Here is a 23670-nt window from a genome sequence, read left to right as displayed (position 1 = left end):
AAATCCCAAAAGATGCTGTGAAAGTAACCCAGGAGCACCTGATTTCAGTCTGAACTACATGAGTTTTGCCTTCAAGAGCAACAAAGGTAGAAAACCCACAAACAGCTGTCCTCAGTGCAGTAAAGCGCTTCAGGAGAAAACCCTTTATGTCCCAGCATTAAAAAGAAGTCTTCATAAAGGATGTAAACATTTTAATATTGATATAAACAAATACATTTCAACCCCAACATTCAAGTTAGGAGTTTGCACTTTAAGCTCCCATTCATATAACTGTAAAAAGGGAATTTTTTATTATCTATCTATAGCTATCTTCCAAAGTCTAATGCAGTTAGTAATAAACAGTGAAATTAGAGACACACAAATCCACTGTTGTATTAAGACAATTTTAATGAAGAAAAAAACCCTGATTTCACAAAGCATTTATAATAAAGTACCTCTAAGATTTTGTTTCTGACAAAGCATTGTAATAAAGACATTTACTGAACAGATGCCTGAGAAACAATTTTAAAAAGCATTTATTCATAACTCACTGAGCACAAGGTCAAAGGGTGCTGTGGCACTGCGAAGCTTCCTGGATTTGATCATTTCTACTTTATAAACAAATGGAAAACAGCACAAACCCTACAGAACAAACAGAAACATGTTTGCTAGTATAAGCAAATATTTTAAGTGTGACTGACAAACCTCTGAGTCTCTGTCATCACCCAGAAAGCTCCAGCAGATTCAAATATGTGCACTGTGGCTCCAGCACTCATTCAACAGAAAAGTAACAAAGCATTTTAGCCTTTAGCCTACAGGTCAAACGGGGATGTAAAAAAGGCATTCAGAGACGAAGCATTCAAAACAACTCATGGATTTTTAAAAAACAAAAACTCATCCTTTGGCTTCTGAGCATTGGCTGATACCTGCTAATGGGACTGCAGTGAAAAGGCAAACCACAATACACACAAACAGAAACAAGCGTCCCACTAATGTGTAGCTGAAAGTCGCTTTCTTGGCTTGCTTTCACATATTAAACAAACGCAGCCACACGGCGCGTTTACAGCATGTCATCATCTTCACCTCCTCCGTACATGTCGGCCAGTTTCTTGAAGCGGGGGCCCCACTGATTGAGGCAGTCATAGTTCTGGTCTCCACTGCCTGACGAGTTCAGAGACGAGAGGCTTCCTGCATCAGAGCCACCCCCCTCGTAGTCAAACACCAGCAGGGAGTCATAGGGGGGCGCCGTGGGATCGTTGTCTGCTGCCTTCAGGTTCTGAGGAGCAGAGAACATGTTTTCATTTAATAGTAATTTTACATGACGTGTTTCAGCTACCTTACATAACCTGGAATAACAAAGAATAATGAACGTGGAAGTTATTAAAGCACAGACATGACGTCCATCCATCCTCTGCTGCTAATCTGGGGCCGGGTCAGGAGAGTAGCTTAAGCAGAGATGCCCAGTACTCCCTCTCCCCAGCCACCTCCTGCAGCTCATCCAGAGGAACACCAAAGAGACGTAATCTCTCCAGGGTGTCCTTGGCCTCCTCTTGGTAGGACATGCCTGGAGCACCTCACCCAGGAGGAATCCTAGTCAGATACCTGAACCACTTCAGCCGGCTTGCTTTGATATGGAGGGGTAGCGGTTCTACTCCGAGTCCCTACCAAATGACTGAACTCATAAATAATGAGCGGAATTGGTGCCAAAGGGCAACCCTGGTGAAGTCTCACCCACCGAGAACAAGTGTGACTTACTGCCAGAACTGTGGACTCTGACTGTGGGTAGACCAAATGACTCATAGCAATAAGTTGGATCAGTGATGGCTGCTACTTACAGACATGGACAAAGTTGTTGGTACCCTTCTTATAGAGACAGAAAAACCCACAATGGTCACTGATATAACTTGAAACTGATAATTAAAAAAAAATACTTAAAATTAACTAATGGAAACCAGCCATTGCTTTTGAATTGTGGTTCAACAGAATTATTTAAAAATAATCAAACTGGCTTGGACAAAATGTTCTGCAGACCGCATGTTTCAGCTCCTTTAGATGTTCAGTAGGATTTAGAGCAGGGCTCTCAGAAGGCCACTTCAGAATAGTCCAGCGTTTTCTTCTTTCTGGCTGTTTTTAGTTGTGTTTTGGCTCATTATCCACAACCTGCAGTTGAGAGAGTTTTCTGACACTGGGCAGGACATTTTGCTCTTGATCATCTTCAGATTTCATTGTCCCCTGATGTTCAGGTTTCACAGTTGGTACAGTGTTTTCTTTGTGGGCTTCAGTTCTGCATATGTAAACAGAGCTCATGTGATTTGCCAAAAAGCTCCAGTTTAGTCTCATCTGTCCAAAGGACATTCTCCAAGACGCTGTGTGTCTTGTCAATATGCATGGTGACAAATTTCATTCTCCCTTTATGATTCGCTTTCAACAGCGCCGTCCTCCTTGATCGTCTTCCATTAAGTCCACTTTGGCTCAAACAGCGATGGATGGTGCGATCAAACACTGATGTACTTTGACCTTGGAGTTCATCTCTAATCTCTCTGGAAGTTGTTCTGGGCTCTGTAGTTACCATTTGTATTAACTCTCCTCGATGTGGCATCAATTTTCCTTGTGGTCACGTCCAGGGAGGTTGGCTACAGTCCCGTGGACATTAGACATCAATGATATATGCAGCTGTAGTCACAGGAACATCAGGCTGCTTGGAGATGGTCATGTAGACTTTATCTTTAATATGCTTGTCAATAATTGTCTCATCTCAGACAGCTCTCTCCTTAGCTTTCTGTTCAGTGTGGTACACACCATGATAACAGCACAGTGACCCTTTTTCACCTTTTAAATAGGCAGATTGACCGATTACAAGTCAGAACACACCTGTGATGCTGCAGGACACACCTGAGTTTAACACATCCCTATGGTCTTTTTTTAAGGGTGCCTTCATTTTTACCCAGATCAGTTTCATTAGTTCTTTTATTATTCTGTTGAATCACAATTCAAAGGTGATGTCTGACTTTCAGTAGGTAATTCTCAGTGAATTTCTTTTGTCGTTTCTGTGGCCATTGTGGGTTTTTCTGCCTTTAACAGAACGGTTCCAACAATTCTGTCCACATCTGTTTAAAGAGCTTCTGAGCACTCAGAGTGCCTTTCACCACTAGCTTCATTCACCCAATCTTACACACATACAAGTGCTTTTCTCACCTTGTCTTCACACACACACAAACACACAGCGGGATGTATTGGGGAAACTCAGGGTGCAGTATCTTTCCCAATGATACTTCAACATGCAGACTGGAGGAGTCGGGAAGTGACCTTCAGATTGGTAGATTACCCACTCTACCTCCTGAGCCCCTGCCACCCCAAGATACCTGATATAACTGCCCACAGGTCACCCCCCCCAAAGTATGTGGTCAAATGCCTTCTCCAAGTGTGACAAAGCACATGTAAACTAGTTAGGCACACTTGGATATTTTCAAGAGGAGGAAGAGCTGGCCCAGCATTGCATGACCAGGATAAAAACCACACTGTTCCTCCTCAATTTGACAATGGAAAGGAGGACTCTTGTCTCCAGTATCCTGGCATAGACCTTTCCAGGAGACGGAGTAGTGTGATCCCCACAACCGGAGGACACCGTCTGGTCCCTGTTATGACAGGATATGACTTCAAGTTTTACTCTGAAACAGCCGAGCCAAAGAAACACCCCATCAACGACCTGAGACTTAGAGTGTCACGGTGCCACACGCACTTGTGAACACCCAGTTCCACAGGAGGCACACACTGTAACCATGCTGGATTATGTTTCAGTGAGCTTTAGTCTTTCACTCACATCATCAATGAAGTTGCCGATCTCTTCTGGGTTGGCAGGCCGAGGCCGGTACTGAGGAGCAGGCATGAAGTTTGGCGCCACGTCATTCCTGAACACCTCGGGCCGGTTGTCCAGACCACGGTGGAGAACACTCAGATCATAGTCCTGATGGAAAGTGATTTAATGATGCAGTTGTTACATGGAATACTTTTGCTGGACTTCTGTAATCCACTAACTGCATTAGGCCTGTTCTCTATTCTGCCACATTTCTATCACTAAAAATGAGCCAAATCACTGAAATACAACAAATATGATTTGAGCCTTTTTAACAATGTAATGATAACTGGAGTGGAAACACATTTAAACTCAAAGAGCTGAAACACTCCAATAAACACACTGACATCACTTCCAAGGTTTTCTGCTCCTGAGGGTTTTGGGTGCAGCTTTGATTATAACCAGAGCTGAAGTCCATCATTTACCTGATCATCTTCTCCACCTCCCTCTTCATCATAGTAATAGATGTTGTCTCTGATGCCATCATCCTGCAGCAGCGGCTCCTTCTTCTCTTTCTTCTGTCTTGCAAACAGCAGTGCTAGCATCACCAGCGCTGGACACAGAGCACAAAGTTAAGCACACAAACAAAATCCTACTTGGCTGGAAAGTAAAGAGATGCACTGTCCTGAGGTCACAAATGTAAATGTAACACCCCAGAAAAAAAGATATCCCTGAAAATATGGGAAGCATCCTTCAATCCATCGCAGCTCACCAAGCAGCAGGATGGCTCCAAGTATTCCCAGGATAAGGGGCAGGCTGGTGCCCCCTATAGCACGATCAGTGCACGTCACTTCTGCTCCCTTACAGTCACACACTTTGGCTTTGATGGTGTTTTCCTGCTCCAGGCCATGTTTATCTCCCACTCTCAGTAACACACTGTACTCTCCACTGGGCAGCTCAGTGGATAAAGTCAGGATGATGCCTGTTCCTGAAACAAGACAGCAGAAAATTTACTTTACAGCCCTGTATTGATTCATTTTTGTCATTTTGTCTAATTTTCACCAAAGTTTAACACCTCATTAAAGCTTTTTTTTTTCCCTGTACATATGCTGCTTTAGGGTTTTTTAATTCTTCTCTGGCAGCACTCACTGTCCTCTAACTTGAACACCAATCACTCTAACCTCAGTGAAGAAAACTGTGTGACCTAAACTTTAATCTTTAGATGTTAGTTTGAACTCATCAATTGTGCGCACAACGAAATGATGGTTCCAGATCACTCATTAAGAGACGAGCATCTGCGGTCATGCAGCCAGAGACCAGCGCTACCGTTAGGCAATGTGGTTTAAGTGTCTTGCCCAAGGACACAATGCACAAAATATTTTCATTATGTCATCAGAACACAAGTGATGAATTTAAAAAATCTGGTTGGATAGCATCAGTTTATGCTCGTCTCATGTCCACAGTGTACATACTGGTTCCATTCATCCTAGCGATCCAGTTGGCCTTCGACGAGCCCTGCAGAGACACTGAGTATGGAGCCGCAAATTCTGGTCCATCTTTATCTGTTACTGAGAGCAGCTGAGGAACTGTGTCCTTGTTACACACCTGAGGAAACACAAGGTCACAGTGAAGCTTTTCTTTATGCTGATGTGCTGTATCACATGACTGCACACTTGGTTCCACTTTTTATCTGATCCCATCCTGAAGTCGGTACAGGACGGGATCAGGATGGGATTTACAAACACACCCATTCTGCACCACAATTAGACACAAAACAGCTGCTGAGCTAGTGGGAATTACAACACCTGGATTTCACGCTGATCAATGGTGGGAGCATTGTCATTGACATCTTCCAGCTCAATGATCAGAGTACCAGTTCCTGTAGCTGGGACTGCATCTGGTCACAGAACAGACATCAGGAGAACAACATTTATTAAGAGGAAGGTTCCATCAACAAAGTGAGATCAAGTCCATATTAATGCCCACAGATCCTCTGGACTTCTCATTCTTATATAACTGACAAACTTAAAAAACAAACAAAAAAAAAGACAATTAAGTGCTACAATGTTATTAGCTATGACCGTCCCAGGAAAGGTCGTTAGTGTGGAATTCATTTTTTCTCAACATAAATTCCAGCACAATCATAAGTGATCAACTAAATGATATCAGTGTCTCAGTAAAATGATAGTCTGCGTCAGTCTCGCCTCCCACCTACCATTATCATATGCACCAATTCTTGCGATGTATCTGTTGTCTATAACAAAGGGGGACTCTCTGTCCATGGATCTTCTCACTTTAATTAGGCCTGTGTCCTTGTCCACATTCAGCCAGCCTGCAGGGTCACTGATCATCTTGTACCTGTACATTGATGAGACAGTCACAGAAAGATGGTAATACTGTGCAGGCAGGATGATCCCAATTAGCATGTTTCACAATGTGGCCCAGTGACACTTTATCCTTTACTTTTTTCATCTCAGGCTAAATACACAGCGGCACGTTAGCTGCAATTACACACAAAGTGTTACAGGGTTCACACTAAATACTTTTCAAGATGTAACCAGTAGAAGATAAGAAAATGTCAGACTAATGCATCATGTTTGGGGCTCTTATAAATAAACCAAGTGGGCAATTAGAGTGTAAAACTATTCAGTATAATAGTTACAGATGGCCAGCTGGGGTTTGTGTGGACATTGCATTTCTCTCTCCCTACTACAGCTTTTGCCCACAGTACAAAGACCTGTATGTTAGATTAATTGGTGGTTCTAAATTGTCCGTTGGTGTAGGTCAGAGTGAATAGTTGTGTCTGTGTTGGCTGTGTGATACTGGCAACCTGTCCAGAGTGTACTCTGCCTCTTGCCCTTTGAGCTGAGAAGCTCCAAGTTCTACTTTTGGTACATTTCAGTGAACCAATGGAATCATTTTTCGGTTTGTTTTTCAGAGAAATATTTGTGTAGTATATTTATATTTGGATGAGAGAAAGTGGATATATAGACATGAACAAAAACTGTTGGTACCCTTTTTGAAAGAAATCCACACTGATCACTGAAATAACTAAACTGACAAAATTAATAAATAAGACTGCACGCATCCTTGGGGACCAAGACCATCTGGTCAACCATTCCAGGTGTGTCATTTGTGCTGACAGGTGCTCAAAGAGTGCAGTTAGCTTCTTTAGCCAGTAGGTGTGAACCATGTCAGGGCCTGGTGCTGTCCAGCTCTTCAATGTGAGAGACTCTTTCCTGGATTTCTGCCACTGTGATGGTCACTGCAGTCTGCTCTTAGATCCAGCAGCCACTGAGTATTGGTGTTGTGTGTTGCATCCTTCTTCTCTATCTCCAGCCTTGGTGGGGGTGGTTAGCCAAGGTTGAGAGTCTTTGCTTGGCAGTCTCTAAGGCCCCAGGTACAAACAGCCTGTTGTACTTCGTAGGCACCCTTTTCAGACTTTTCTGCAGCTCTGATAGCTGGCTAACTTCCCTCTGTGCTGCCTTGATCTTAGCCTCTAGTCTTTTCCATGGAGGGTACTGCTCTTTGTGGCTGTTCATCTTATAACCAAGTATCTCAAGGATCACTGCTGCCATGGCATATATCAGCTGGTTGGTTTCAAAGTCCGTATTGCTGCATTTGCATCTTCTGGTAGACTTTCAGAGGGTATGTGGTCCAGGTTTCCAGCTAAGCTATGATCTTCTTTCAGGTCAGCTGCTCTTGCATTCGATGTACCCGTTTGTTCTTGGAGCCTAATCTGGGAGTGTGGAGAAGATCCTACCCTTGCTGCAGTGTGTTGTACCTTGTCAACCTGTGGTAGCATTTTCTTCTTGCAGATGTTGGAACACTGGGCTATGACTTGTTTCGATGTCAGTCTGGATGTTGGGTGTCGAAGAATCCATGTGTCCCACATCCTCTTCATGTAAACCCTTTCACTGGGATTACATGTGTAGTAACATTCTAACAGTTCGCAATTCTCATCTCATGTCCACTTGTGCCGTATCCTTCTAGTTCCAGTAGCCCACTTATTGTCAGTATGCCTTGGTTCCTCGACACCTGACGTGGACCTTGCTAATCCGGGCGACGTCTGAACCAGTATGGCTTCAGTTGTTTTCCTCGCTCATATTGTGAGGTAGGCTTGGGTAGCTTGGGGAGTCTAGCATTCATGCTCTGGCTGGGATTAAAACCCCTAATATACAGACATATATGCAAACCTGAAGTGATTACCATCTGCAGCTGGAATCAAACAAGTGACTTTTGTCAAGCTACACACACGCAAACAGTTTCACCTTCAAATGTTCAGATCCACCTCTTTATGAATGACTGTAAGCCAAATCATTTATTGCTGTGTGAACGAGGTTAACAGTGGTTTGATGCTGATCTCACTGATAAACAGTCCCAGGTTTTCTTCATGCCAGAAGTGAAATATATATATTTTTCCCCCTTCAACAAAACACATGAAGAGCAAAAGATGCTACTGTGAAGTTTATCTCCAACAATAAAGAAACAATGCTGAGCAAGTGAAAGGAAACTGCAACCAAACTGATTTACAATACAAATCTCAATATCACTTCTTCCTCACTTAAAAATACCACCTGCAAATTTAATGTTTCTGTAACAGGGAAATGTGACACACTTTGGAAACTTCATTTGAGAAATTTCAAACCACTGTCACCTTGTTAGGTGCAGTTTTTTAGAGAAACTGCTGTACTTGTGAGGTCAGTGGTACATGTTCTCTAGAACGTTGTTCAAACGAGGCATTTTCTCCCAGTGTGACTTACGAGACTGTCTGCTTGCGTGCAGTATCAGGGTCTGAAGCGGTGTACTGCACCACATCTTGGTTCTCAGCAAGGTTCTCTGGTTTCACCACAAGCTTCTCCTTTGGATCAAAGACTGGAGCTTCATTCACGTCCTTCACACTCACCACCACTGTGGCCGTGGAAGTGGTGACTGGAACAGCAAAAGGAACCTCATTCTCCACTGTAACCAACAGAGTGTGCTTGCTGCTCCTCTCAAAGTCCAGCTCCTGTGGGGGTGACCATGAGAGTGATGACAGATTTTTCTTAAATTGTAACTAATCACAGAAAATGCCTCCATCAAAAACAGCAAATATCCACTGATAATATTGGGAGATGTTCAGCATCAATGAATTCCTGTTTTTCTTCCCACCTTGGCAGTAGAAATGATTCCTTCCTGTTTGTTAGGTCCTGTTTTGACTGTGAAAAGTCCTTCAGGATCACCACTGATGATCTTGAACACAGCATTCCAGGCTGCAGACTGGGGTTCATCACCATCTGTTACTGACATCTTAACAACCTCAACATCCTTTTTGTTTTCTTCCACCAGTGCATTATACTGTGAGAAAATAAGAGATGGGTTAAAGCATGGAAATAAAAAAAACCTCCTTAGTGGGAATGAAGAGCATAATGGCTTTGTTTTGTCGTCGGTTCTATCATATTATGTTCATTAATTACTGCTCAGTTCTGGAATTGCTTTGAATAAAATGAATTCAACATGCTTCAAATTTGCTTTTTAAATGCATCAGAACATTTTACATGTGCTGTACTCTATTCAGATAGAATAGACTCAGTATTCCCTGTACAACAAACTTCACACAAAAAGTAAGGAAATTTGTGTTCAGTTATTTCTTTGGTGTAACAATACTTATTGGCAATAAGTCTTATAAAGCCCGTTTATTTCCCCTTAAATGGAGCCACATGGGTAAGGGAAATGCATTGGTGGGTTGAGCAGCAGAGTATGTGGGCTGCATCCATGAAAAACTTGCCAAATCTTCTACGTCAATACCAAACATCTTACTCTGCTATTGATTCTTATTGGATGATTGCTGACTGAAGAATGGGAAGCCATCCCAGTGTGACACCAAGCTGGTGACCAGCATGAGGTGGTGGTGCCTGGCCCCCTGTTTGTTAAATGAATAACTTGTTAAATTGCCAATGTGTCTTCTTCAGACTTCAGTCATCCAATCTAATAAACAATACCAAACAAGGTTGTTTATGTGGGCGCAACCAGCATCCTCTGTTGCTTCACATAAAATTTTCCATTTTCCAAACAAATGTGGAACCATTTGGTGTTTAGACACTTTTTTAGTGGTGCTGATTTAATTCACACCTAAAATATAGAAAAAGTGCAAACTGTTGAAAATGTGAAGGCATTGCTGGGATTTAAAGTGTCTGCTTACGTATATTTGCTTTCTAAATAGCTAATTTTAGCTTTCAAATCCATTAGTCTGCTGGAATTTGCCAGCCAAGGAGCTCATGTACTTTATTATTTTAGGGATGACTCACAAATACACATTTTCCAGAGCGTACAAAGCGTACTCTTTTTCAGACACCCCAAAAAAGCGTACAAAGAAAATGTTGATATTTACTCATGACATTTAATTTCACCTGGTTCTTTGGTATTGTAATTACTTGTATTATTGTCGGGTCTTTACCCCCCCAAAAAGGGGGCACGCCCCACTATGTGAGACGCACTGTCATAGGGCGAGATGCAGGGTACACCCTGTAATTAACAGATATACCTAAATATTAGAATTTATAGAATGCAATAAACTGATTTGAATTTTAATGTGAATGTGTGCTGCACTGCATGCATGTAAATGTACACATCGCCACACTGTACACAGTGGCAGTGGAGCGATTTGTCATCTGAATAGCCGGTCTTATGCCAAAAAGTGATTTCTGGTATTTGCCCAAAAAAATTATTGCTGGTATTTATATTGTTGTAAATGACTTGTGGGCCTATAATCTGTCAAACATATCTCAACCATCATCTCTTATGAATGATATCAATTCATTTTGAGTCATAAAGAACATTTCTGTCACATGGTAGAAGCTGCAGTCAGTTTTTGGCAAAGTGACTTTCATATTGTAGCGATTCTGTTAAAGTTTGATGGTTCTGTGCAGATGTTCTGTGATTTCCCACCGTGTTGGTGGTCCTTGAACATATGTGTGCGCACGAAGGGAGAGAGAGTCAGAGGGAGTCCCGTTTGGTTGTTTTTGGCATGGTTGCGGCAAACAGCAACCATTTAATTGTTAATAACAGAGCAACTTTTGCTGGCAATCTCTCGCCATCTTCTTCAACGTCTTAACAGACGCTACAATACATTCTTTATTAACGATGTAAGAACAAGTCATTTCTTCATTTTATATATACGCCTTCATAAATCCTGTGCAACAGTATATTTACCGATATAAGCAAAAGTCGCACAATAGTTGGTAACAGTGCCGGCCGCCGATGTGTAGGCAATTGAATTGAGGTTTGCAAATGTGAAAATCTGGAAGTAGCACATTCCATTAATATCAGTTACTGTGAAGTGTATGCATGACATGACCGGGGGCTGGGCCCCCCTAAAGGTTTGATCCCAGAATGGCCCCTGCAATTAGGGATAAACAAATGGACTTTCCTAAGAAACAAATAATTTCCCAAACACAAAGTTCTTTACTTTTTTGAGACACGTTTAGACACACACAATGAAAGCTTAGTTGTCTATTGGGGACTCCCATAGTGGATCTACATATTTTTTTATTACAGGAAACAAAGCCACAACTCACAAGTCATGGCAACAATCAGCCAGAGGGGGCAGCAGTGTAAACTGCACATAAGAATCTGAATAACAATTTTATGTCAGACAGGAAATCTCACATTTCATGAGTGTGAAAGAAAACCCCAAGAATGTGAAACAGCCACCCATCATTCAGCGACTTCAAACACACCACATCATGAAACGTATCAGCAGCCTACCATTAGTTACTCAGCATCGCTGCTCATTACAGTTTCTTTGCTGGTTGTTTTGACACATTCAGAATCATTCAAACTTTTGCCAGTGTCATGAATTTCCAGCTAATTTAGTATGCACATAAAATTAATATTTTCATGATCACAGTTTCATATTTCTCCGAAGTACCACAGTGCTCACATTCTATTTCAGCCCTAGCACTCAAACCCGGGCACCCTGATGAACCCCAAAATATACAGCTAAGTAAACTTTCACCTGTGACAACTAGCTGTCAACTACATGAGCAGTTACAGTTTATAATAATTAGTACATAAATTTTACTTAATGTCAGCTATTGAATGCTGTGCAGTCATTTATAAAATGCAGCACATGTTGTACAGGTGTTAGAGTGCGCACATGTGGACGTAATTTGTTCTATTGTGGGTCTTTGCTGAGCCAACATGTGAGTGCAGCATCAATAAGCCAGTTAGATGCAGACTGAATGTGTTCTGCTTTAACAGAGTGTAAAGGCAGCAGTTAAACAGGAAGTTTCCAGTTACAAGTTCTTCAAACTTACAGACAGCTGAGTGAAGACCGGAGCGTTGTCATTGCTGTCCGTCACCGTGAGGATTACTTTTGTTTGTCCACTTAAGCCTTCTCCCTTCATATCTGCTGCTTCTACTGTCAGAGTGTATTGTGGGTATTTCTGTTAAGAGACAGGGACTGTTAGGGGAGTTCAACTCATCAACAGGAAGGAAGAAACATTGACAACAATTTACACACCTCTAACACAGCTTTTTTTTCTTAAGACCAATACCTACAAAGTTGATGGCATTAACAGATATTAGCCTTGGCCAAACTTGAAATATACCAGCTGCAAGTTGCTGACTTGTCTAGAAAACACTCACCAACCAGCAGTGAAACTGCAAAATGTGAAAAATGTGATGCAAACCAGAAAAGAAGAATATCAATCTCTAAAGTAAAAGTTTAGCCTCATGAAACATCTTGGTTTCTGCATTAAAAGCACAAGTTTTACTTTGAAAGAGAACGTAATCCATTTCCAGTTTGTGTCACACCTTTTTAAATTTAACTATTAAATCACAAGGTTGTTTTTGTTGCAGCACCCTCTTTGTGGTCAGGGGTGCGGAGAACCTTTACTGTATGGCAGAGGTCCCCAACTCCTGGTCCGCGGACCGGTACCGGTCCGTGGGTCATTTGGTACCAGGTCGCACTTAAAAAAAAATAACTTAAATTATTTCCATTTTATTTATTATCTGAGTCTGAAATATGTTTTATTTTGAAAAATGGGCGGATACTCTCTTAAATCCGTCTACGACTCCCTGTTGATGTGTCAAGACTCTTGTCTCGGTCATGTGATATGTCACCACTAAAGTTAAACTCCACAAGCTTCACTGGTTCCCATGCCTGGATAATGAAATCAGTTGGTTGACCTACATAACACTTGTTTAAATATTTGAGTGCTCACCTAGAGTAGAAAAGCGCCATATAAGAACTAGTCCACACGATTTATATTTAGCAACACCGGGGATAGCAGTGAGGCGGACATAGCCAAGCTGACACTCTCAGGTGCTCGACACCACGGCTCTTCAGCCACTATGTGAAATCAAAGCTTGTATTTGTGTATGTGCCGAACCCAGCTAACCCACAGGCTAGCAAAAATGAGTCAGAAAAAAAGCTCAGGGCTCACACTGATTCAACGTCATACCTTGGATGAAAAATCTGATCCCATTGTAAATGATTCCCAACTAAATGTGACCCATAAGCAGAATGAGTTTAGCAGCCCTGCTCTGCTCCAGTCCACCCACTTCCATGCATCGGCTCGTTCATGCGCAACAACTCCTGGAGTTCACTTTAATGTCTATATCAGTTCATGTCACTGGAGACAGTCATTGCAAGCGCAGGAGGCAAGCTAAGCTACAAACTCGCACTTACGAGCAAAAGTATGAGATTATAAAATTTGCGGAAGCAAATCCAGAGATGAAGCAGAAGTAATTGCAGCGAAATTCGGTATTAGACCCCAAACTGTTGGATAGTGGGAAGAATCTGATTTTAATTGGACTTCCAATTCAGATGGATTTCTTTACAAGTCGGATGAAATTCCACAGGCGGCTTGAATCTGACTGAGGCGATTTCTACTGTATTTGTGCCTCTTATTTTGAAGGCATGTTTAAATGTTACCATGGCAACCAGAGAGCACCGTGGGCAGAGGGGATGTTGTTCATGCTGTGGCGCGATGTTACAAGGACGCTGCTGATAGAGTTGCATACTAATATACGTTCATGTTTATTATTATACTTAGAAAATATCACTTGATTATGGTCGTATCTTTTATTTTGACTTTTGTCCACCACATCTTGAAGGCTGGTCCATGGAAACTACATGGAAACACTAAACCGGTCTGTGGCTCACACCTAAAAACTTACAGTCTACTGAATTAGTCTCTCCAGAGGCCTGACAGTAACATCACCCTGAAGAAAAAATCTCAGCTCATGGTTTCAGGTTGGTTGGCATAAAACTATTACTGATGGGATTATTCCTTGAAAAACCACAAATGTATTGCCTTCCATCTCTGTAGCCACAAATGTTACTACTGGCTCTGAGTCATTATGAAATCATTTCAGCACTTGGGTGTAAAAGGAAACTCGTGTGTTAAATATGTTTAACAAGGCTCACCTCTCTGTCGAGTCCAGCAGCAGCAACTCTGATGGTTCCACTGATTGAGTTGATTTCAAACATGTGGGCACTGGGCAGTTGTGGATCCTGGTTCAGAATACGGTAGCGGATATCTGAGTTGTCAGTATTTGGCTCATCCAAATCTATGGCCTCAACCGTGAGCAGCTCAAACCCTGGAGGAGGAGGGATTCAGAAATGGGAGCATAAGTTTCTAACGGTCTTCACAATGTTTCATTTAAGAGATTTACCAAATTAAAATGGACTCAGTGCAAAAGGTCTGCTAATATCTTTGCAGCCTAACAATCTCTGGTGCAGTTTGGTGTCATTTTATCTTTCTGTAAGTTTAATATCTTAAAATTCATTACATATAGTGGACTTGGGGAAAATTCCAATATGGATAAGAATTAAGAACAGGAACAAAAATAACACAAAATGAGTTTGCATGTTAAATATGTCAACAAATGTAACTAAATCCTCTATACATACCGACGGCAGAGGCCTCAGGAACCTCTCCTTTGTACTGAGTGATAAACTGAGGTTTGTTGTCGTTTTGGTCAATCACATTGACTATAATCTCCATGGGCTCCTCAACGACTCCTTCTCCGTCTCCCACAGCATGTGCTTCAAACTGCACAGAAGGTTTTAATACAGAAAGTTTCAGATTCACCTGTAAATGATTCAATCTACACACAATTCAATCAAAGCAAAAGTTGAGTGTCTTGTAAAACTGTAGAAACAAGAGTGAAGAGACTTCTTATCAGCATATTTGTTCATTTAGATGCTGTGAGATGATTGTGTTCTTTTTTAAAACTCACAAAAATAAAAACATCTCAGCATCCAAGAATAATGACCAGAGGAACTTTCATCATCTGTTCATTTTCTACATACATAACATACACTTTAGAAAACATCTGGACAAAGAGGGAAACTTACTGTGTACTTGGCTGTTTCCTCTCTGTCGAGTGGCTGTGTGACATACAGATTGCCAGTGTTTCTGTCCATGGTGAAACGATTAACAGGAGGCAGATTAGCTCCTGGACCAGTGATGCTGTAATAGATCTTCTTGGTTTTATCTTCATTGGAACGGATCTGGGAAGAAAGAAAACAAAAAACAGCAGCACTGAGTTAAACCACTCTTACTGTCTACAGTGTAGCAAAACTCAGAGTTCTAAAGAAAGGGGAAACCTGAGAAACATTATAAACACCTAAATATAGAAAATATTTAAATAAGCTTTAGTGTCACTAATTAGTTTTACATTTAAAAAAAAAATCACAAGTAGCTCTTTAAACTATGTGACAATTGTACATATTATTTCTCACTATCCCTTCCTCCTCATTTCTGTAGCTGCCCCTTCTGCATCCTCCTCCTCCACCATTGCTCTCTCTCCTCCCTCAACTCCACATCATCCTGTTCTGCTCACCTCAAACCTTCTCTTCTGAACTGTAGTCAGAGCTCTAACACACAAAAACATCTTTATTCCCAATATTTTCCCATTTACTGATTTTCAGCAGATCAGACATGTGACCCTCCTCTGATAAACAGTTTGATTATATTCTCACCCCTTTATTATTTAAAGCTTAAATTATACATCTATATATAGATTAAATAGACAGTGAGAAACATTAGCCATACTCTAGCAAAAATATTTTTTCAATATTAACAATTCCCATTACATCAAAACAATTTTAAGCATACTGTAAGAGACTGATATTCTGTGATAATCTTTAACATTTCTATAAATATGTTTTGGTAACTGCATCCTAAAACAAAGTATTTCCATGGTAAATCAGAAAATTCCAACTGCACTCTTGTACAAGGGTGTATACTACATAATGTCTATTTATATAACAATAAGCTTGATATAACATACTTCTAATGTATTCACATATTTGGGATTCCCCAGTTTCTCACCATGTACCAACTACCAGCTGTTCAGTGACTGGGGTCAGCTGCTAGATTTGGGGAATCTCCACTTTCTCCATTTCAGTCCATAACAGCACAATATGATCACATGATTAGGCTTAGCCAATCAGGCATGTGAAAGAGGCTGCATATAATTAGCATATATTATCATAGCATTAACAGCCTGAAATCCTCGACACTGTTTACTCTCCACTAGAGATAAATGGAGCCCAAGTGTACAAAGGGTACTAAACATCCAGGAATATGAATATCCTGTTTCATATCTTTGAAGGGTAAAGAATGCATATGGGAAATTTCATGACTCGACTCCGTTTGGTTTTGGAGTCTATGGACTGGAAGTAAAACCTCACAGACAGAGAATATCCTCCCACTTTATACTGTATGGGAGGACTGGGGGGGGGGCACAATGACCACCACTGAAGAAACAACAGACACATCCTGTGCAAAAAAAAAAAAATATCGTTCAGTGTCAAATTCATCACACGGTAATTCAGTTCTTACCTGAGCTACTTTTAGGGGATAGGGTCCTCTGTGATTCTCAGAAACACTGAGTGGAGGAATAACCCAGTCTCTCTTCCTCCTCCTCAGCCCTTCAGCAGACTTGGGGAAGTGCAGAACAGGCACTTGTGGATCAGTTGCAGTCTGGGAAAACATGCAGACATTTCATCAGCCAAAGCTTGGAGTGGAGATCACTCAGAAACTGACGTCTCAGTACATCTCAGAACTTTAATGCAAATACAGATGCCATTTGGCCAAAGTCTCATCAGTGTATGTATTTGTATTCAATTCAAACTTTATTTAATCTGTTGGTTCAGATTTCTGACCCTCAAGAATTAAAGGAGGTTAGAGAACATTGTGAAACTGTAGCACAGTGGCAGGTATGAGGTTAAGGAGTCTGCCCTCCTGTACAGGGTTAGAGCCACCCAGAAGGCAGAGAGGATTCAGAGTGATAGCACTCTTCAAAGTATCAGCTGTTGCCTTCAGGAAGGAGGTACACTCTGCTGCAATGCAGAACAAAGAGATTCAATTTCTCATTTATTCCCACCATTAACTTTTTGAAGATTCTGTGTCCCTGGTTGTATGTTTGATTGTTGATTTTTTTTTTTTTCTTTTTTTGCACGCTACAGTTTCTTCACCAGAGCAATCACCACCCTGAACTCACACACTCACCCACTGTAACTGTGCAACACCCACATCTCTGTGCAATATTATTCATACCGATCAATATATATCGCCCCTATAATGTGTAATAACCAATATTCATTCACTAGTGCAGTGGTTCTTAAATCCAGGCCTCGAGGGCCGGTGTCCTGCAGCTTTTAGATGTGTCCCTGATCCAACACACCTGAATCAAATGGCTGAATCATCTCCTCAGTATGCAGTCAGGTTCTCCAGAGTCCTGCTAATGACTTCTATATTTGACTCAGGTGTGTTGAAGCAGAGACACATCTAAAGCCTGCAGGACACCGGGCCATGAGGCCTGCATTTGAGACCCACTGCACTAGTGTAATACTCATCATCTTTATTATTAAATGTAAATACTTTTTTACAATGTATATATTTTTATACATTGTTTTATTTTCTGTATATTTTTAGAAGTTCTATTTTATATTTTAGGAAATGTGACTTTCTACTGCATGGCACTGAACAGAAGTGGTCCTCCAATCTCATTGTACATCCTGTATAATGACAATAAAGCTTTCTATTCTATTCCTTGAAAAGCTGCCACACTATGAAGCACGAGGGGGAAATTTAATGTAAATGTTTTTTCCTTCATGTTTCATTCAACAGTGTCTCTAAACCTGCCTCTGTGCTGTTAGCAGAGTCCACTTCAGTACTGTGATGCTCATGGTTGTAGTTTATCTGGTCTTCATGGTGATGGTGCCCATGGTGATGCTCAGGGTGAACCACACTGACTGGAACTGTTACTTTGTGACCTTCAGAGTCCCAGGAGTGGATGAAGAAGGTCCGGTGTCCTTTATGAAGAACAACCTGTCGCTTTACCTGGAAGATTAAAACAACCCTCAGTAGGAACACAACATGCAGGCACTGCATCCTTCATCAGAGCAACTCTTCACAAACTTTACTGCACTTTTTAAACTAACTCCAGTTTTGCAGTCCAGTCTGTTAACACTACTCACCATTAACACACCGTCTGCCTTTAAGCCAAAGTGACTGTCATCACTGCTGAAAGGAAATACTGAGCGGTCTGTGCAGTCGGTGAAGCGCACTGGGAAAGGATAGAAAAACAGATTACAAATGTGGTGCATATAGAGAAAGAACTGGCAAGTCTTTAGTCCACACAGGAAAGCACACTCATTACTGTTTCTTCCAGATAAATAACCTGTAGGTCCTTCATGAAAGTGGTAAAAGCTGAATGACTTGACTGCTCCTAGTTCTGGATGGCAGCATAGATGTAAAACACAGCGCTTACATCCACAGGGTTTATACAGGAATCCTAGAATTCTATTTACTACCTTTTACTACCTATTTTTACTACCTCTACAATATTTTTACTACCAGCACGAAACCGAGCAGCAGCCTTTTTTGGGGTGGCGGTGGATTCACAGCACTGAGCCATGTAAGATGATAGCCCATCTCTCACCAGAGACAAAACTTTATCCCACTTACTTGAAGGTGTAACTGTGACTTTGTCTTGACTAAGACCTCATACACATTAATATTCCAAACACATTTCAAGAAGACTCAGGAAATTTGTTTAAGAATATAAACAAAATGCAATGAAATTCAAGTTTCACAAGCCGACGATTTTCCAATAAAATACTGGAATACTGGTTTGCTGTTGAAGTATGACAGTGATACTTGTGCTCGTAGCTGACCTTAAGGTTGCAGTTGCGGTGCTTTGTGTAGCACCAAAAACCAAAATAGGGATCTGCTCCCTGTACGCGAATCCGCTGCTGGTGAACGGTGGATGCTCGGTGTGATTTGATCGTCGTCACACCGTTCCAGGTCAAATTCATATTTTTTATGCACACTTTACAAAACGCCTCTCAATCATTCCCCATGATCGGCTTAACCCTTTGGGGTCCGGGGTATATTTGGCCATTTTTGACTACTTTTATTTTTATTTTTGACATACTGTAATAACACATTGGACCTATAATCACATAAAAACATAAAATCCAGGAATACAGGAAAGACCTCAGGTATTTTTGAACAACTATTTGCAGAGCAATCAGGACTCACATTAAGATGCTAGACAAATTATTTATGCCACCTCAAAAAACAGTTTCTGTCCTCCACAAGACTGAGGTGCCCATCACAGGCAAAACCTGCCAGTAATGGTGTCTTTTTTACCGCTTTTTCACCTGCTCCTCAGCAGCCAAATGCATCGTGTTACTGCATAATTTTCTGATTGGTTGATATGGTAGATTTTTCCACCAATAGGAAAGGGGTTCTCGGGAATTATTTTGTTTTGTTTTTATTAGCATGCACTTCCTGTTAACGAAACTCACGTTTTTGCCATTTATTTCTGCACAAAACGCGCATCGAAGGTGAGGACAATATACAGGAAAAGGCATGGCATAAATTATTGGACATAACTCTTGTGTTACTTGGCCTATCAACGTAATTTAAAAACTGGTACGTAGTTTGAAGTCTGCACTTTGGATTCATGGCAGCAGCGTCCCGGTGCTACGTCATCTCAAATCGGTGATGTCATTTTGACGTGCCAGCGCGTCCGTGGACTCCAGAGGGTTAAGCCAGTCTTTGAATGCCAGGTCATCGAGCCAAAGTTGTGAAAACGACATTTTCCCATGACGAGGCGCAAAATGACAAACTATTTGTAATTGAAGCATTAATTAATGGTAGGAATGGGGACTAATAAACACGTTGATGGTTTGGAGGAAGCAACTTTTGAAGTTAACGCTGAAAGATTAATTGGAGAGAAAGTCTGAACAAATACCAGCAGTGCTGAAAGCAGCCAAACATGAACATACGTCTGAGATGGTTTTTAATAATTTTGAAATTTTCTCTAATGGTTAAACTTTTATTTCTATAATAAATGCTTGGTTCCCTTTGATGCCTGAATATGAACTTTCAGTCTGCATTTCCTCCTGAACAATTGAACAGCCTACATATTATTGAACAAGCTGAATCTGCACACGTGTTTATTTTATTAATCAGAATTAATTTTTCTTAACATTAAATTGGTTAATTAGTTGTTCTCTGGGGACAGTTATAAAAGACAAGTGAATATTCATGCTAAAGCAGACATGCATAACTACATCTTATTTTAAAAACAGTTTCAGTCCACTGAGAATTTACTTTATATAAACAGAAATCAATGAAAACAGTTCTCCTTTTCTTTCAGTGTTTCACACCGTTTGAATTCAATTCAATTCAATTCAATTCAATTTTTTTTATATAGCGCCAAATCACAACAAACTGTCGCCTCAAGGCGCTTTGTATTGTGGGTAAAGATCCTACAATAATACACTGAATAGCCAAACCTGTAAAACAGGCTTGGGGACACTGCCCTGACCTGCAGGTAAAAGTTTTTGAGAGAAGCAGAGCGAGAGCAAGCTGAGACATGATGATATTTGGGTTTCAGCTGAGAACAATGTGAGCAGCTAATCTGCTGAAGGCCATCTGGGCCCGTGGAGTCCTTTACAGCAGCAGTTATCCCATGTAGGGCTGTAGCATGCTGCCACAGCTTTGTACAAACAAATCTTTCATGTGCAATGACACTGGGCATTGGAAACACAGACCACAACATTTCATTTCAAGAGAGAAGCTCCAAGTCCAGACGTAAATGGTTTTTTTTTTTTCTTTTAAAAGGAGATTTTTCTGAGTTTACTTATTTATTTATTTATTTATATATATATATATATATATATATATATATATATATATATATATATATATATATATATATATATATATTAGTATTTATACCATGTCAGGAGCTTTTTTTTTAAACCTTCATTTTCAGTGATACAAAAACAATATTTGTGTGTGGACAAAAGGCCAAAACACATTTTAAAAGCAAAAACAACAACAAAAACAACACTCAAAGTACCTGTGTATGTAACCTAGATTCCTGTGCTGTTCTTACCTCTGCCCAGCCTCATGCCCGGCCTCAGGTGTTGCCTGGACACTCTGAAAACCAGCAGATCTGACTCAAACCCAGGCACACATGCTGGCCTCTCAGCTATCACTAGTGCTGAGACCTAGGAGAGGAGGAAAGGTGTTTCAATTAGACCTGCAATTGTAAACTGACTAATTATAAGCAAGAGGAAAATGTATGAGCATAGAGTCTCATAATTAGATATAATTGTTTTTATATCCAAAACTGCAAATTTTAAATGTTTGCAGCTTTGAAAATGTCTGGATTTGAGGTTTTTCTTTGGTCACCAAAAGCTGAACGTCTTCCTGCTTTGGATTGTTGGTCAGACATAAACGCCACTGAACTGGCAATTATACACAATTTAAAGGCTGAAAATTGAAAATCAAGAAAATGACTGGCATTTCAAGTAATAATCAAAATGCAACAGTAGTGTGAATTACTTAAAAGGTGTCTATACGCTATAGGACTTTTTTTTTCTAAAGGAAACCAGAAATAAAATAATACTTTTCATGATTTAAATCTTTAAAACATTGTTTCTCCATATGCCTAAGACAAATCAGACCGGAGTTGAAGCTCAACTGTATTTGCACACGAAACGCTGGGCCGGAAATTAACCTGCAGACAACGTGATCAGCGGATCAGGGCGAGGCTCGCTTCGAATAACGGACTGCTCGAGGCGGAGGGATATGAAAATATATTAAATACACACACATTCAAAGTTCTGCGTGTGTTCCACGGTTTAGACAAATTTTTATACACACTTTTAAACTAGTTGTGTAGGAAGCCTTAATTCCAGTCTGCTGTGCAGCAGTTCACATAATAAAGGTTTAAAGCCTGCCCAAGTTTTTAATGCCCACAGACGGTGTTGTCAAATTTAACCACATAATTAAAGTTAACCACCATTTATTTTCTGTAACTTTAAACAGAATCGACAACGAGAGAAACGAACATCGACTGAACGCCGACTGTAATATTATAACCAAAGGAGGAAATCTCACCTGAAAAACGACGATGAAAGCACCAAAAACCGCGAACCGAGCGGTCCCCATCGGGCTAAATCCTCTTTTTAGTATTCCCCGCAAGTAGACGATCGAAAACAAAAAATGAAAAGAACAATAATTATATTCCTCTGCGAACTCTCTTCCTAAAGTCTTCCTGTCGCCCGTGAAGGTAGTTTCAGTAAATGAGAACGCGCTCAGTAAGCTCTGCTTCAGGTACTTTCAGCATATGACGTCAGCCCACAGGTGCGCAGGATCCAGTTTCCTGATATGGTCATCATTACTCATTAGGGTTGGAGAAATCAAAGACGATAACATCACCTGCTTTTATGTCAGGTCTCTTCTTTAACATCTGTACAGTAGGCACAAACAAAAGCCAGTCCGGTCACACATGTTTGGTTTCTTCTCATTTAAACCCTCAGAGCTCCCATTTCCTGTTAGAGCAGACAGACACTCAACTGATTGTGTTTCAGTATTTGCTTCAAATGTAAATGCCAACAATTCAACTTTATTCACTTTATAAGGTGATGATCTCAGTTTTGTGTCTGTATCTGAAAGAAACAGGATTCAGTAACTTATTCTGTTTTTTGCTGTTTGCTTTTTGCACATTGAAGTTGACCTGCAGTATTTAAAGCTTTAAATAAGCCAGGAAGAGACTGTAAAACAAACAACTTTAATCCACAGTAGGTTTATCATGTCTATCTAATAACCTGCTACCAAACACCCAGCAGACAGAGGGGAACATGTCTGAGGCTGAATCAGATTCCAGGAACACAGACTGCAGACAGCCCACATGTCGGATCTTGTTTGTTGGAGACTCTGCTTTCAATTTCTGTTTTTTATGGAAGCCTGAAGAAGAAAGCATCAAAGGAAAATCAGTAAGAAGCTCAGTGGAGATGGTGAGGACCACCAGACTGAGGAACAGCTTTGTCCCTGAAGCTGTAACCCTGCTGAACTCTGGTGGGCCGTGTAGCTGCACTGCTGTCCCTCCATCAGTCCTCGCACACACTCATGCTGCTGCTGTCATCCACACAATCACTGCTGTGGCACCACCTTCACCTTTGCTCCACATCTTACACTGTTATTCAATTATTTTTATATTTATTTGGTTTATTTTGAAAGGTACACATAAACGTGTGTGTGTGTGTGTGTGTGTGTGTGTGTGTGTGTGTGTGTGTGTGTGTGTGTGTGTGTGTGTGTGTGTTTCACCATCATCGTTAGAAAATGATTAATATTATTGAAGAAAATACGCAGCTCTGTGCAGTTAAACTTCTTCACACATGATATAATTAATATGAAAATCAGAATGAATAAAACAGCCTAAAGGAAAAACCTTGACCTTTTGCAAAATTATTGTCTTACACAATAGATCAGCATCATCTTTCTGTATTAGTTCAAACATGCATGACAGAGGGGATATGTTACTGCATGTGTGCTCCTGAGTGAATCCCTGTGTTAGACTGACCCAGTGTA

At 40.8% G+C, this 23670-nt stretch overlaps 1 protein-coding gene across 1 annotated transcript; it reads right to left on the bottom strand.

Moving 5' to 3' along the window:
* Positions 1 to 369: 369 nt before the first annotated feature.
* On the bottom strand, positions 370 to 22416 carry LOC115777350 (B-cadherin-like). Its single transcript, XM_030725238.1, has 18 exons — positions 22198 to 22416; positions 21188 to 21302; positions 18252 to 18340; positions 17917 to 18114; positions 16612 to 16752; positions 15120 to 15275; positions 14673 to 14814; positions 14187 to 14359; positions 12070 to 12198; positions 8924 to 9109; positions 8536 to 8780; positions 5988 to 6130; positions 5578 to 5669; positions 5245 to 5377; positions 4545 to 4760; positions 4258 to 4385; positions 3800 to 3943; positions 370 to 1255 (listed from the first exon to the last, which is right to left on the bottom strand). Exons 1-18 carry the CDS (start codon positions 22246 to 22248, stop codon positions 1040 to 1042), a joined length of 2697 nt encoding a protein of 898 aa, XP_030581098.1. The 5' UTR covers positions 22249 to 22416; the 3' UTR covers positions 370 to 1039.
* Positions 22417 to 23670: the final 1254 nt, after the last annotated feature.

The sequence above is a fragment of the Archocentrus centrarchus genome, unplaced genomic scaffold (assembly GCF_007364275.1).
Source record: "Archocentrus centrarchus isolate MPI-CPG fArcCen1 unplaced genomic scaffold, fArcCen1 scaffold_50_ctg1, whole genome shotgun sequence".
NCBI classification, from domain to species: domain Eukaryota; kingdom Metazoa; phylum Chordata; class Actinopteri; order Cichliformes; family Cichlidae; genus Archocentrus; species Archocentrus centrarchus.
Note: the sequence above shows the minus strand (reverse complement) of the source record. Positions and strands in the feature narration are given on the sequence as shown.

Bases quoted from the DNA above. Each gene is read 5' to 3' on its own strand.
- LOC115777350 (XM_030725238.1), bottom strand. From the start codon at position 22,248: ATGGGGACCGCTCGGTTCGCGGTTTTTGGTGCTTTCATCGTCGTTTTT. The intron at 14,815-15,119 runs GTAAGTTTCCCT...CCTTCTGTGCAG, and splicing joins AGGAAACAGCCAAGTACACA to TTTGAAGCACATGCTGTGGG. The intron at 4,761-5,244 runs GTATGTACACTG...GTCTTGTTTCAG, and splicing joins CGCTAGGATGAATGGAACCA to GAACAGGCATCATCCTGACT.